General features: G+C 39.4%; 1 protein-coding gene across 2 annotated transcripts in view; it reads left to right on the top strand.

Moving 5' to 3' along the window:
* The window catches only part of IGF2BP3 (insulin like growth factor 2 mRNA binding protein 3), a 112,763-nt gene that overhangs the window by 14,887 nt on the left and 81,100 nt on the right, over nucleotides 1–16,776 (top strand). For both annotated transcript variants that reach the window (XM_053962691.1, XM_053962700.1), the window contains one exon: nucleotides 10,043–10,091. In XM_053962691.1, the coding sequence (XP_053818666.1) occupies nucleotides 10,043–10,091 (49 nt within the window). The remainder of the gene's footprint in view (nucleotides 1–10,042; nucleotides 10,092–16,776) is intronic.

Here is a 16,776-nt window from a genome sequence, read left to right as displayed (position 1 = left end):
GTGCAGTAAACTTGACATTTCTGATGTAAAGCTGGTGGAGTATTTTACTTTTTTCTGTTAGTGTGGTCTAGAAGATATAAAAGAAACAGTTTGTCTTTCCACTACTTTCAAAATTTGTCTTGATTTGCCTTGAGATTGAAAGGTAGAAATTATTTTTAATTAAAAAAAAAAAAGTTTTGTCATGTGAACAATTTACCTGCAGGTCATTGTTAGGCTTTGCTGGAACATCAGATGATGAGCATAGTATCTTTCAAATGCTCAATTATCATGTCAGTCTAAGCTGTCCTCTTGCAAAATTGATTAATATATGTATTTCTGAAAAACAGTAATAAAAATGGAAGTTTCAGTCAGTACAGATGCAGAGTGGAAGCCATGCATGCATGTGCACACATGCACTCCAAATACTTTGAGTGGCTCTAAACACTGGAAAGAGCCTGAAATCTGTGGATGTACATTTGGAAGTGTTGATTTGCTCTATGCATTTGTTAATTTTACTTTTAGCTTATTTTGTTCTTTTAAGCACTAGTAGTACTAATATTTTTAGATAGTATCATATATACAGTTGCCTAAATGAAGTAGTTTGCCTTTGTTGCTATCCTTTTATATCATGGAAGAGACTTGAAAATGCCAGGGAGCCAGTATGGTAGCTGAAGTTCACATATACACTTAAAACCAGACTAAAAAGATATTTCACTTATTCTAGTTATAGGTTATAAGCTTTTTAAAATTAGATTGTGTTTTCAGCAGCATGAGTGTTTGTGTTTCCATTTTCTAGACCCAACAGGAATCTTAGTTTACTGAGATCCTTTTTTAGGAATTGGACATTAATTTGTGTCAGTTTTAGTAGAGTAGCCCGAGAGAGGCAGTGAACAGGTTTTTCTTTAAAAATTGCATGTGTGGAGTGAAACAGCAAGGTGGTGGTGAAGTGGGATGAGTCCCTGAACTACCCTAATGCCATGCTCAGTTTAAGTTCTGAAATAAGTTGTTCCCTACCTGAATGTTTTAAATCTGATATGTGATAGCAAAAAAAAGAAAAAAAAAAAGTAGCAAATGCTGAGATTGTGTAACAGAGGTATTGGAATTAAATGCTATAAGTGTATAGGAGGAGCAACTCTTGCTATTTTGTTTTCCCTCCACTCCCTCCCCCCCACTACAGCTAAATTTGTTTAATTTGGAGCATACAGTGAACTCAAATTGAGTATGAACAACTGTAGTTTCACTTAAGTGTGACCTGAAAGAGACCAAAATAGGTTGGACTCCCTGTCTATCGCTGTGGTGTAAGGAATCTGGGAAGCATTTCCGATGTTCTCTGCACACACAGGCTCGTGGTTAAGCAGTTGGTCTCAGCAGCATGGTGGCTACTGAATTTGTCTACAAGTGCTGCTAATTTTATTTGGATATTTCAGTTTGAGAAGGGTGAATCACTGAGTTATTGTTAGATGAGATCTAATCTGGTGCCATACCTCCCATACCAAAAAAAAGTTGCCAACATTTTACATAGTATGTGCTATGTGTTACTTATTTCCATTGGATTTCTAACTGGTTTGCAAATTCTTGCCAAGTAAGAGATGGTAGTAGGGAAGACGTGCAAAATAAAAACAGTGTGAGGCTTTATCCAGCAGCTACTTAGAACAAAGTATCTTGTTGGCTTTTTAATTATTGGAATCCTGGTACCTTTTTTTGCTTCAGAAATTACTCTGAGGTATCCTTCACCATTCCTTTTTGCTGCTTGGGTTCTTTGAAGGGAGCTGAATTCACTGGAAATTACAAAAAAACCCACAACAACAACAAAAAAAAACCACACAAAAAACAAACACACAAAAAACCCCCCAAAAATTATTTTCTTTTAACCTACTGCTCCCTAGCCCCTTATGTGGCCACATAGTGCAGGGGAACCCTATGCAAATTTTAGTCTGGGCCTGCTTCTTATGGCTGATGTAGATTTTCATAGCTAGCTCATAATGGAAGTAGTGACTGCTTCAAGTAGCAGGGCCCTGGGGGCACAAGGAAAACAGGTGATGGGAGAGAAGAAGCCTTTGGCTATTTTGGTGGCTGAAGAAAACAAGGGTTGGGGAGAAGAAAGATAAAAGCTGAGCACAGTGTTTCATTAAGGATATTAAGTAAACAAAATATTTTTGCATGCTTAGAAGTCCTTTTGCTTTTAAAGGTGTTTATTTTCAATCTTTTATGCACCCCATGGGTGTTTTCACTTTTATCCACATCCCAGTTAGTTGCAAGTTAGTTGTGAGAGAATAGTTAGTTGTCAGGTGTTGAGAGAATAAATGACAAGTGATCATAGCTTGAAAAAGTTTGGTAAACAAAATCAGATCCCTTGTACAGTTATTTAAGGAATAGAGACCCCTGTTCAGATGAGGAGGGAAAGAGAGAAAGCGGCATTTAGAAAAAACAACATACACCCTCACACCAAAAAGAGGGGGAGGAACCAAGCACAGAACCAACCCAACCATAAATGGCATAAGCTGCAAAGATAGGCCCATTTTTCTAAAGGGCACTAAAAGTTCCCATTAGATTTAAAGCACTGTTTAATTCTTTACTTAAAAACAAAAAGAAAAAAAATCTTAACAGCCTTTTCTGTTAACGACACCTGAAAAATGAAAGTTTTTTTAAATGAAAAATTCAATATTAATATGGTAGTGGCAGAATTGTCAGAATTTTCTTTTTAAAATGCCTTTATGGCTCACTTGAGGGAATTCACAAATAATGAATATAAGCTTTTAGTTTAATTAGTGATGCAAAGAATTGTTGGGCTAAAATCCAAAAGCAGATGATAACAGGTGAGAGCCTGCTATCCAGGTAATCCACGTAAACACAAGAACTACAGCAGGGCTTATGCTGCTTATTGCCTGTTTTGCACGATGTGACTTGGACGTGCCCATATAAATCTTCTGGCTGTACTTGTGGAGCTATCAGTCCATTCACAAAGGTGCAGATGCTTTAGAAGTTTTGGAGTTACTCCTGCGAGGAGAGCGCAGCCCGGATGGGCTGGTGGCTTTGGGCACGGAGCTGCGTGGCTGTGCTGGCCCTGTGCGTGGCTTTCTGCCGGCTCGACCCGGGGAGATGTAGTAAACAAACCCCATGTTTTGCAGGCAGTGGTAGGAAATTTGATCGTCAGCACAGAGGGATCTGTGAGGTAATCCAAGAGTCATATTTTCATTCTGAATGCTGAGATAATGCACCTCTCCAAAGCGGCTGCTTTTCTGGGTTGTACGTGCAAGATGAAAGGGGAAAAGTGTAGTTAGGAGCCAACTATTATGTCTTGCATGAGCTTTGAGAAAAAAATTTCTTTGTCTAAATTTTATGGAAAGTCTTTATTCTGAGTGGTAGTACAGACTGCTTTTAAATCTGGGTCTGGGATTAAGTGAGTCAACACAAAGAGAAGTATTGCTGCAGTTTGCCTGTGGCTTAGCCAAGTTTTATCTGCTTGAATTGCTGAATTGGGTCTGAAATTGGAGCAATAACATTTCCTCTTCAAGTATTGTACTGACCAGATCAGTGTGTAGAAATAAAAAGTGGTGATGTTTCTTAACAAGTCAGTATTTGAAACCCTTCTCCTTTCTTCTGCTAGGTAAATTGAAGATGAACTGGCTGTTTCACAAGCTAATGGCTTGATTTGACAAAATGTAGTAACGATGCCAGGTGCCTTGTAATATATACTAGAAATTAAATACCTTTTAATATAAGTGATATAAACACCTTTGTTTATCAGTTAACTGAACCTGAGTTTGCTTTTGAAAGAAATTCAGAATACCTTCATTTTAGGTAGGAAGTGTGATCATTTGGTTTTGTATTTATCAGAACTACTTTTTAGGGAAAAGCACATTGAGATATATAACTGCATGAGTATATGCATACAAAATTTTATAGATAAAAATGGCTTAGAATGTCCATTCAATAAGCTTTATTTAAATAGACTTACTGCTGTTTGTGAAGTTCTTTCAGGAATGAAATGTGAAAAATTTAGAGTGAAAAGATTGCTTAAGTCCAAGAAATGTCAGTGTGAAGAGGGGGGGCAGGTAGAGACTGCAGCACCTCTTGCAGGACGAGCCGCTCCATCCCCTCAGTCTGTATCATTACCTCCATTTACCATGAAGAAAATAATGACAATTCCCCCTCCCACACCCTATAACCAGAAAACTACTGCTTTTCCCCCCAACCACACTGATCTGAATTGAGAGTTAAGGATTATTCTTTTGTCCTGTAAACTTGGCTTTTTTTCTTCTTTTTTTTTTTCTTCCCACTAGAAGAGCATTAGAAACACTGATTCACTCTGTTGTGCCCAAGCATCAGCTACTTGAAGCAACCCGAGGGGGAGAAACTAATGAACTCTCTGTGGGGGTAGCTTTTGTGTGGGATTTTCCCTGCCTGTTTTTATTTTGCTGGCTACAGAGTAAACAATAAGACACCTCTTTCCCTTCCCCTATAAATTCAGTTGATTACCAGCAGTTTTCCATTTGGCTAGGAGAGTTGCTAACTTTGTTACTATGGCTGTTCCTGTCAAGACTTTTCATACAGCACTGATTTCTTACCGTATGGCGTTACCCACACTCCATAGAAGGTTTTTTGCTGTGTGGTGTTTTTTTAACATTTCATCTCCAGCTGTCTATGTTCAGTTTGGGTTGTCAGTGAAGTAAGGCTGAGAACTGACAATTTTTGTTTTTGTGCCATTCTTTGGAGCTCAGGGAGAAGAGGAGCTGTTTTGGTGAGTGGGTTTGCAGTGGCATCACGTGTAGCTGTCAGAGCTGGGGCATCACAAGCTGGGAGGCAGTGCTGGGGGGTTACCAGCACTTGGTGCTGGTGGGTATTGGCATACTCTGCACCTGTGGTGTGACCTGCCAAGACTTTTTCCAGGTAACCAGCATGGCAGTACAGACCTAGAACACAGGAAATGAACAAGCATTTGCTCTTTGCGTGTTCTTAAGAGAGGCAAAGGTAGATCATTTGCTTTCTATCCCATAGGTATTGAGTTCAAACAGTTGAATGGACTAAGATTGTCGATGTTCACTTGATCTGCTTTCAAACATGTTTAAGTCTTTTTCCATAGGCTCTTGTTTAAAAGGAGTACGTTTGTGCTCTGTGGGTTTAAGGCATTAATGTTGTGTGTAGTTCATATGGCTGCTGAAATAAGAGACTATTAAGCGGTGTTATGGTTGAGAAATGGGAATTAAGGAGCAGGAGGCAGCATGTCTCTTGGGGTGGAGGGAGGATGGCGAGAAGGGGTCTGGTGGGAGTGTAGGTACAACCATGTCAAAGTGCAGTCACTTTGATACTTACATTTGTTTCCCTCTGAAATTTGTTTCTTTCTGTAAAATTTTGACATGTCAAAAAAAAACACCAAAAGAGACTGTGAGCAAAAGCATGATACTTTGTTGTTCTTTGCTTTTTAATTGTCTGTCTTTTCTTATTTAAAATTATTTTTCCCTGCAGGGAGGTGCAATCTGATGTGATTTGCCTTTGCTAAGTGTCATATAAAGCATAGATTGACATTGTATTAGTGAAAGTGTATAGTGAGACTTATTTTGACACTGTTTTAACTAAAGGGGAACTTGATCTATTGAAGGAAAAAATCCCAGTGTATATATTGAGGGCAGAGAGATAATGAAAGGGTATACATAAAAGAAGAGAAGAAGAAAAGCCACAATTTCAGCATTTTCTTTCTCCCACCACCTTCTTTGTAAGACATATTTAGTACTGTTTCATATGTGTGGAGGGTTCTTGTGGGTTGGGAGCACTGGGTTTCCCTGTGCATGTTTGTTTTGTGTAGTGATGCAAGAGAGGTGACCCCTTCAGAGATCACTAAAATGGCTTTTAGTAAATTATCCATCTTTATGGCACTTTGCCCTTTCTATCTCTGCACACACGTGCAGCACAAATATGCTGCTTGCCTGGTGAAGGGGCACAATGGTGGCAACTTGTTAGTTGCTTTCAGTGTTGCAGAGATATTTATGTCCCCCAAATACAAAGCTCCAAAAGAAATATGTTGGTATATGGTCGTCAGCAGTGGCTTAAAGTAACTGAATCCTGTTACCTGGATAGTACCTGACAAGAAGAATCAGAATGTGTGCAATTCCTCTTAAGAAAAGTAAATTATTGCCAAACAATTGCTTTTGGACTAAGCTTGTACAGAAACCAGAGAAGTCTCCTTTCTTCTTACCCAAAACACTTTTTATTGGGTACCTTTGGAAAAGAGAAACTAGTGGGAATACCTGTTCACAGGCTGTGAACATAAGTAGTTTTCCAGAACCTTAGTATGATACAGAGCACAAACCTAATTTGCCCAGACTTTTTTTCAGTCGACATCTATTTGCAATACCTATTTAGAATGGGGAAATGAATTAAGAAATCTGCTTAAACTGGAAAAAGTGCATACACAAGACTTATGTGAGTCACATTGATGAGAGGTGCTAGCAGGGTTTTACTAAGAATTTAGATGGGCTAAATATTAAATGAAACTACTGTAATAAAATACCTTCATGGGGTGAGACAGGACTGTTTTTTGTTTTACCCACTTGGTGTGAGTGTCATAACATAACAAAAGTAGTCATAACATAACAAAATTTGAGATTATTTCAAAGCAGAATATAACAAAACCCTCTGTAGGGTTCTGCTGCCTGAGATAAAAAAGCTATAGGATCTTTGCATATTCCTACCTTGCTGAAGAAAGCAGGGTCATGAGGAAGATGGAAAGCATCCTGAAAGAGCTAACTGCCTGAGACGGGAGTGTATTTCCAGGAAGATACTCTATACTTTTCTCTTCCTTTCCCCACCTATTGTGTGGAGTTTTGACCCTGTGCTAAAGAGTGTTTGCCGAAGTCAGAGCACATCCTCGTGGAAGCTGTTGCTGCTCTGTTAAACTCAGTCGGGATTTGTCAGCTTTGTCCCTTACCCTTTGCTACACTTTTGCATTTGGTTTGGGATTTTTCTTGAGGCGTTTGAGAGCTGGTTTTCTGCAGGCTCACACGCAAGCAGTAGAGAGAGTGTCTGCGAAATGACTCTGATCACTCGTTCTGCCCTGCCCGGGAGAAAGCGGGAGGAGCGATCTCCGAGCAGGAGCTGCATCCGCAAGTCCTGGCAGCACGTGGGAGATGGTCGCTCTCTGTCTGCTCGCTGCTGGTTCTGCTCCTGCGAACACAAAACCAGCTAGGTCATTTCTAGCTGTCCTTCCTGTGTGTAGAGGGGGAAAGAGGTACAAGCTCTGTGGACTTGTAGGCATTCTTAAGGAATATATTAGGACTTCTTAGACAGGGGCTAATAGCAAATGAAATAGCAAAATCTCAAATGTGTCCGTGATCTCTTTTGCTGGTTCTGTGTGATTTCTCTCTTGGCCATGCAAAGCTTTATTCAGTTACATTTTTTCCCCTGGCTAATTGTGATACAGAAATAATGAAAAAAAAATTACACATGCATCAGTAAACACCAGATTTCAAACTTGTGCACTAGGTGACAAGTTAAAATTACTTGCAGCCAAGAAACTGATGAAGGTACAAATAGCTCCAAATGAAATGGTGTGTTTATAGCTACTCTTGTACTTTTGAAGTGACCTTTCAGTTTTGTACAATAGGTGTCTCACTATTGCCATAAATTGAGGTGCACAACAGGACTGTACCTGTTTTGTACTTAGCTTGCCATTTTCTTTTGCTGTTTGTGAATGTGGCAGGGGAACTAGTAATTTTAAGGTGGCATTTCTTCCTTGCTCATCTCCTTTCGTTCTTCTTTTCAGAATGTTCAAGTTATTTCTGTGCTATAAATGTTAGCTGGCTAAAGTTTTAAATTGTATCAAACCTTTCAGTCACTTGAAGTCAGAAGGGGAAGAAAAAAACCCAATACCAAACCTTGTACTAGTCCTCAGCATTAGATGATTAAAAGCATAGATTGTGGTTTTTTGGTCCATCTTTCAGGTGTTGAGCAGTAGAGAAGATATGTAGGTTTTCCTTCTGAAATGAAATGTGAGCAGGTAGTTTCGTAAAACTTGTATAAGTGTTTCTGGAAAGGACTTCCTCCCCTCCAGCCCCCTTCTCAACAATGGATATACCCTGTTCAGTGACAGCATCGGTGGCCAAACTTGAGTGTGGGGCTAGGGTGAGACCTGCTATTGGTATGGGGGTTGTTGGGTTTGGATCCTTCTGTGAATGGCACTATGAAACTCATGAATTTTAATTTGAATCTACAACTGTGAGAGAGTAATGGCACAACACAGTTTGAAGCACACTGAATAGTGTATTGGCTGCCAATTTTGTGGTTTGGGGTTTTGCTGTATTAGAATTTCCCAGTATTTTTAATATGTATGAATTGTATGAACATCTCCTTTTATGTTCTACCTCAGGACCCAGCTTCCAAGTTTCAGGTTGCTGTGTGAGATTATTTTGATGTTTCAGAGCAGTATATCACTACTTTAGGGTGACTTTTTCAGCAATATCACTAGCTGAGATGATGGTCTAAGGGAAACTTTGCAGGCTTCAAGGAAATTTTCTGCTCTCCCTATTACAGTGAAGCTGCTCCTGACTTTCCCTGCTTTATCGAAAATGAAACCTTGACAGGGTTGTGCGTGGTTTGGGTTTTCGTTCTCCCTTCCTTGCCTATTTATATGATCAAATGCTGAAATCTGCTCCTACTTGCTTGAGAGGGAGTGAAAACAGCTGAGAAATACTACAAAACTAAGACCCGTGTCTGTTTTCTGGCCAAATCATGTGTGTTGATTGATCCATGGTCGCTGTAGTGTTGGGGATGACACCTCCACATGAGGAGCAGTTTGGGCAAGTGGCTTTGTGCTGTAACCTCTGCTTGTGCCTTGAACAAAACCTGTTGGGAAGACATTTTAAGATGTAAAACACTCACTGCAGGCCTGGGTAGGTGGTGGTGTTAGGGAAAGGAGTGTATTTTAAAAGGATTTGGGGGCGAAAAGGAAAGCTTTTGATTTTATTGCTAGACAGGAACATCTTAAAACTTGTTTTGCTCGAAGACTTCACTGGCTTGTATAAATTTAACTGTTATAAAAAGTCCTTAAAATGTTAAGCATTTTTTTCTGAGAGAGGCCGTTATAGCACAATTAAAGTGTGAGGTAGAACTAAGTGTTTGAACACAAGACACTTACTTTACCTGCTTTGGTGTACCAAAATGTAGTCAAGACCTTCTAAGTCTCTACTGCTCTCTCTTGTCCCCTCTCCCTTCTCCAGAGCTCCCCAGGATGGTCAGACTGTCCCTAGTAGCTCAACATACCTGAGCCTAGCCGAAACTGTGTTAATCTACACATTCTTGTAAATCCCAAGGGGTTTGTGGCATCTCTGGCATTTATTTGTTCTCTCACTTTGGGGGAAGGGAGGAGACAAAGGACTTGGCTGTGAAGGCAGCCAGCACATTGCCAGCCTTTGCAGTAGCACTTCAAAGTGAATGTTTTGTTTACTAGATAAGTGAAAACTGATGTAAATTTGGGGTGAAGATACAATAAATTTACTGATTCTTATCCTCTCCTCCCAATAAGGAATGAAGAATGTTAATAATGTAAATATTAAAAAATAGTCCATTATTAGATTAATGAAAAGCTTAATATTAAAACAAATGTATTTATTCAAATTTATATTCCTTACTTTGAAGGATTGTAACATTCTGACATATCATCTTGGTGAAGTAAAAAAACCAAAATAACAACAAAAAACTCTTAAAGTGTGTAAAGGAGAACCCAGCACAAATACATGGGATTATCACACCCATTTATAACAGAGAACTAGATACTGAAGGCCTTAAAGCGAAAATAGAAATACTCTTCAAGAAAAGTGGAGGCTTCATGAAATGTAACAGCTGTCAAATGTGTAACAAGTATTTCTGTAACAGTTCTTTGGACTTGAAATGGTTTTGACCTGACATTCCCCCCTCGGCGATCTGTTGGTTTTTTTTAATTCTGTATTTGGTTTTGCCCCTTTTAGTATGACAGATGCTTAAATGTATGACACTGCTATGTATAGTCTATCTTGCAATAATGTTTTCTCTGGGTTTTTTTTTTAAACTATTTTCTTTAATTTATCTGCAGGAGTCGGAAGCTTCAGATCAGGAATATCCCGCCTCACTTGCAGTGGGAGGTAGGAAGTTACTTAAAATTATTTTTGCTTAAAAAAATGTGTTTCTGTTTCTCTCTTTATCCACAGGACTTTTCCCCTTCCCCCACCTTTCACTTGCTTTGCACACACCACCCATTCTGTTCTGGGGAAAAATCCTTTGGATGAGGGAACAATAGAGCCTTCTAAGCAATTCAGATAACTGCCTTCATTTCTGTTTTCCAAGTTAACCATAAAAAATGTTGAAATGGATTCCTTGGTGAATGCTGACTTCCTGATGCAGTCACTCTCTTTGACTGAAAGCTCATCCATTTTGGACCTTGCTGGTGTTTGGTGTATGAGTTCAGCAAACTTAATAAAAGCTCTTATTTAGATACCTTTACAGAAAAACATTTACAGAAGCAGAAATTTAGTTCTGCTCCTTTTTGGGTGTGGGGTTTTTTGGGGCCTTTTTTTGGGGGCTTGCTCCTCTGTATTGGTGGCATTATGGCAAATTTTTTGTTCACAGTATTCTGATTATTGGCTCTCACCAGTATAATATGTACTTGCTATTTACACTCCACAAATAGTGTTCTAATTTTTACAGTAAATTGCCAACTGTGAGAACAGATAGACAAGTTTTCTTTACTGCTTTTCTGCTTTGTATATGTTTAAAATGTTTTTTCAAGTTTTATTAGTGTTAAGTCATCCTCTTGCCTGAGGGAATTTAGAGGGTGGTGGTTTTGGGGATAAAGCTCCTGTAGCATTGTTCTCCAGTGGGTTTGGTCTGTTGCCTTCATCTGACTTTCCATCTGCAGCTACTTTGTTTGCACTGCCTGATTGCCTCCTAGCTTTGAAGGAAAATGGAGGCATTGGTCTGTTGAATCAAGGCTGTCACCCACAGGGTCTCTGTCAGGTATCACACCACCTCTCATTGCTCCAGCCTGACTTTCTGGTGCCAGCTGTCCATGTGAGCTTTTCCTCCGCACTTCCCAAGCCTTGCATACCCCACCACTTAATGGTATCCACTTGATATCTCTTATTTCAATTTCATAACTGCTTTTTTATGTCAAACTTCTGGGAAGCATAGTAATAGAAATGGCTGAGGCTGACTAATTTGAAAATTAACTTGTTTTTTTGGTACAAAAAAATTCCTCTGAGGATTTCGTGTAGGACTTATAAGTATCAGAGCAGAGGCATACAACTCAGAGATGTGAATAAATGGATGTTTAACAGGAGTGCTGTTGAACAGCATACTTAAAAATGCATCTACCTGCTCGTGACTCCTTACACACGTAGTTTATACTAGTATATTACAGGTATCTACCCTGTTTCCCATCTGATTTCTGACTTAAATGATCCCTCTTCTCCATTGTTGCAGTTTCTGTTGTGACATCTGGTCTCAGATATTTTCTCTGCCCATCTTTTTAGAAACACTTTGTCTTCCTAAAGTTCCTAAGGAAGAGTCAAAATTGTCCCTGTTAAAATCATCTCAGCCTTGCCTACATGCTCTAAAGTTACTTTTACAGACCTGACCCTTTGAGCACAGAATTTATAGACCCAAAAGTTTCTACAATACTTTTTTTGCATTCTCTTGCAACATCAGGGTTGCCTGGCAAGTACAATTTGTCCACTAACTTCCTAAAGCTTTTCTTTGTAAGTGCTGGTGGTCTGGCGCCTCTGCACTTAAGCAGGTAAGCTCTGTATGTCCTTAAAATAGTGCTGATAAAATACAGCGACTGGTGATTAAGGGAATTGTCTTATGTCAGTTTACCTTGCATTCTGATATCTATTTTTTGGTGTTAAAATCCTTGGAAAAACTTCCTTTGAACTCTGTAAGAAGGTTTTTGATGATTCCCCCTTAAAACAAGTATTTCTTAGTGGGGAGAGTAGAAATGTATGTGTTCAGAGAGGTATTTATATCAAAGCAGTGTTCTTGCAGACTATTTTCTGTGTGGACGGTATGTATGCATGTGTAGCAGCTGGAGTGATTTTACTTAGATTGTGTTTTATAGTCCCCCTGTGCCAATTCACTTGCCTCATCACCCCTTTGTTAATTGCTTGAATCAAGACTGACTTCTAATAGGTGTGAAATCCTTAAAACCAGACCAAAACAACTGATGAAAGAGGTCTCTAGGTTAGTTAGTCCAGGTCCCATGTATGTTTCATATTGAAATACAAAACACAGTTTGTACTCTGCAACACCGCTCCTTTTACTGTGACACAGGATACGTGAAAAGAACAGCAGATTAATGTTCTTGTTAACTGTTTTCCCCTGGTATAGCCACTATTGGGAAGGTTAGGGTGCCATTCTTTGCAAAAGCTGTAGTAACTGTCTTGTTTTCATTTATTTTTCTTTACAAAAACAAGCTCTTTATAAAATGCCTATGAGAATGCCCCTAGAAGTCAGTGTGCTTGCCTCTAGTTCAGTGATTCACAGCTGTTCTTGTTGCCAGGGTGTCACACAGTGGTACCTGTATGCCTTGGGCCATGTGGGACTTGGACCAGCAAGTACCTTTGTGCACAGAGATGGCCCTTGGCTCATAACAAAACACCTACAGGGCCCTCTTATAAGGAAGGCATCCATAATGTTCTTAAATACAGCTCATCTGAAACAGAGTTTGGTAGCAGCTCCCACTTCTGACCACCACAGATGAATTTTGCCTCCTGGTTCCCAAAACTAGAAAAATTTTCAGGGAATATTGAAGGTTAATTTGAACCAAGAATTTTTGAAATCCATCACCTGAGGAAGGTGCCCCACTGTTGATATAGGTGCTTTGTTCTCCATGTAGATAAAAGCTGGCTTTTGAGATTCATGAAATGCTGGAGTAAATCTGTTTCTGGTGAAAACTTAAACTGTTCCTTTGGTGTACCTTCTTATCTTTCTAAGAGATATGCATGTCTATTTAGTAAAATTTAATGCCTCTACTAGACAAGAGAAAACATTGAGCTTTAGTGATAATGAAATGTTGACTTCCCCTTGGATGTAACTGCATGTCCCAAAAACTCATGGTAAGACACTTGTCCCACAGTTATCCCATATGGACTGAGAAACAGTGGCCATTTATGCCCACTGAGTAATAGGCATTTATTAGCAAGACTTGTCAGGAATGAAGTCCTGAAATTCAGAGTAGCTATTTGCTTTTCTGGTCTCCCCTTTTGACAAAAATATTCCAACTAGTGTTCTCCTTCACGTAGGTTGACATTACTGATTAAAATTCTGACTTTTAAAACCAGCCATAGAAATTGGGCTTGGTTCCTCTGTGTTATGTAAGACCTCACTATGCACTTATCAGACCATCATGGTATAAGCAAAAAAAGGTAAGATAACCCTTTTAGACCATATTCAGAGCTAAGTGGTGGAGAAAAGGGCAGATAATGAACTGCTATAATCTGCTGAGTTACTACTTTGAAGCAAAACCGTAAGGTTGCTATCCTGAAAAGCTCACTTGAAAAGTGCAGCTGTAAAAGATAAAATTCTAATTTATTCCAAGTCATTCAAGGTTAAGTTTGTACAAAACTTGTCTGGTAATTAATTTGAACTTCACAAGATTTCTGGCAAGGTTCTGTAGGTTTCTGTATGTGTGGGTTGGGTACTCTTGTGCTCCTTGCCCAGATAGGAGAAACTGAAGGTGGAGGGAAGACAGCATCTCTGTATGGGCTAAGAAAATTTAGGCGTTGCCTCAGACTGTATTTGGAGTCTGGAGGGATAGAGAATTAGCTTGGGTCATGTGTTCTACTCATCCATGAGTTCACTTGCATCTTGCCCCTATCCTCACTGGGCTGCCTCTGAGAATTCTGGATTAGTGATAGATTCCATGGAAGCATCGTGACTTCTGCATGCATAATCTTCCTTTTTTGCTGCTTACACATAATTTGCCTATAGAGGTTATTGTATCCATAATTTGTAATTTGAAGAACTCATGCATGACCAGATCTTATTGTTTAAATAAATCATTTTATCTTGTTACAAAGTCTGTTTTGTGAAGCAAACTCTCAAACAGTTAGTGCATAATTTTTAGTGGTAGTATGTGGGTAATAGCAGTGTAATACGTAGTGGTAGTATTCTTCCTCTTTTCTGTCCTCACTCTTGAAATACAAAGCTCAAACTGATGCTATAAATCATGACCAGTGAAGGATTTGGTAAACTCTTGTTTCCCATTCTCCACATATACCAGTCTCATCTCTTACTCACTGGAAACAAGTACCCTGGCTCTGTGGTTGCTGCAGAAAAGTAAATAAATGTCTTACTCTTTCCTGAACTGCAGTCTGTAGTTGATTTGACTTCTAATTTATAACGGCAAGTACTCTCTCCCTTACCTTGTGTGTATTGAGCACTGGAGGTGTATTTGCATGACAAAATTATAGGCCCTCTGGAAGGAGATACAGGTATGGTGATTTAAAACTGAAGTACCTAGAGTTTGTTTCTGGTGTAACACAATGGGGATTTGAGTACTGAGAAGGAACTGTGCAATGCCAACCCCTTTTTTCTCTTTCTTTTAAAACATTTTAAAACTAGCATCTATGGGTGTAGAAGATGCTTCAAGAGATTTTCTCTCCAAATATTTTTTCCATGTTTAGTGAATAAAACACTAGAGAACAGACTTTCAGGACACAGATGGTGCCAGAAATGGCACTTGCTGGCTCAGCAGGAAGGTAGCTGTTGAAGAGTTCCCACTTATCTTCTGTGGGCTTATTTCCTTATTGGTTTGGATGGAGCAGATAAACAGATAGTGTTGATGAACTTGGTAACAAAAAAGGTAGACTAAAAGCCGAGCATATGAAGTGTGAACCTGTTGAGTGAGCAAAGAAAAGAAGAAAAATGCTGTGAACGTGTATTCCTAGCTTTGCTGTGAGACTTGCAGGTTGCTTTCGGGGACAGAAATGTGTGGGAAGGATGGTCTGATTTAGCTCTTCTGAAGGCAAAAGAATGTTACTAAACAGGGTTTGCTTTTCCTCATTTTTTCATGGAAATGAAAAATTAAGTCTGATAGTTATGTTAAGACCTCCAATGTTTCAGATTCCCCAAGCAGGAGAAGTAATGAAAAAGGATTTCTAGAGCTGCAAAGTGAGTGCGGGTTCTGCATCAATATTTCTGACCATGCAAGGAAGGTGGAGATGTCTAAAAGTTATCTGCGTATTTTGTAAGACAACTTTGAGAATCATTAAAAGAAGAGACAGATTCTCACTGGGCAAATGTTTGTAAGTCCTACAGTGCACTGAGTAACTGTTCTGAGGATCTGTAGTAGCTTGTATCACTGCTTTGAATAAAGCAGCTAAGCTCTGTGGGGTGGACTGGTTGTTCTTCAGAGATGCAGTGTTAAAACTAATCTTGATGAATGGTACCTGCTTAAGATGCAGGATATAAAGAGGACAGGTGGGGATTTTGTGGGTTTTGGGAAAAGAAAACCAATGAAATGATAGCAATTAACAATAAGTTATGATTATATGAAGCAGATATTTCTCATAAAACCAAAACGTAAATAGGAGATGCAGGAATGAGCTGTAAGAAAAACAAAAAGAACTCTAGATCTAAGGTGACTCAACAGTAAAGATGTATACAATATATCGAAATATGATCTCTCACCTCAAGCTTCCTCTAAGAATCCTAACTTAATGTAGTGCTATAAAAATAACATTTAGCTATAAAAACGCTAGCAGAAAGCTAAGCATGCACAAATCTGCTGCTGCTTGCTAGGTCTGGGAATCTCTGGTAGGGATCTTTGAGAAGGAGACAGAAAGCAATGTACTACATCAGGCACTAAGCTGTATTTCTTGTCAATTGCTACTTGTCCTACTCAGCAGGTGAATGGAAAACATCTTATTCTGCTCTCTGCTGCAGTCTTTTACATATTGGAAAATCTATGATGCTTTGGGAGGGTTGAGGAGTGAGTTTAAGTTCTTTCAACTTCTTCTCAAGACTCTTATTTCTAGGCTATTGATTGTGAAGTCTCTTACCTGGGAATTTCCCATGAGGCTTCTCCAAAGTAATTTCTGTAGTTTAGGATTGCTTTGAGCTCTCGTTCCCAGGTATATTGTCACTCCATTTCAGCTTTGTACCATCTTCAAATTTAGTGAGCAGAAACCTGATACAACACTAGATGGTGTAGTCCCTGCAAACCCTGTGAAACCAAGCCTTTTATTTTGACAGTAGGCTGGTAATGACTGTTACCTGACAGGGATGCCAAGGTCAGCCTCTCACCTGCTGTTGTACTGTTGTCAGTGTTTGCCTTATGAGCTTGTTGTAGGGGACAGTGTCAAAAGCCTTTGGAAGGGAGATTCCCTTCCTTTCCCCAATTAATTCTGTTATAATGAGAAACTAGAGAGATTTATCAAGAATTATGTGCATCAAACAAAATTTGAATCTCAACCACATGCTTCGTTGGATTCCTAACTACAGGATAGAGGGCAGAGTAGCTTCTGGGGGCAATGTGGAACATCAGAAAGGCACTGCTTCCTCCTGGGCTTGTATCTATACCCAGGGGAGTATGGGGGGCTGCCTTTGCTCCTCTTCTGACAAAAAGAAAAGAGGGTGATCATCTTTTTGAGTTATCTGATCTGGGACACACACTCTGAATTAACTGTTTTTCCTGATCTACATATATTTCCCATTATCTGGCTGGGCTTAGCTGCAGGCGAAGCAATCTGATATATACAAGTGACCGTGGCAGACCACCCAGTTTTCACTTCAGATGACATACTGGCTTATGTTGGGATTTTAATTGCCTGG

Source organism: Vidua chalybeata, chromosome 1 (assembly GCF_026979565.1).
Source record: "Vidua chalybeata isolate OUT-0048 chromosome 1, bVidCha1 merged haplotype, whole genome shotgun sequence".
Classification (NCBI taxonomy): Eukaryota; Metazoa; Chordata; class Aves; order Passeriformes; family Viduidae; genus Vidua; species Vidua chalybeata.
This window is presented reverse-complemented; position numbering and strand designations above follow the sequence as displayed.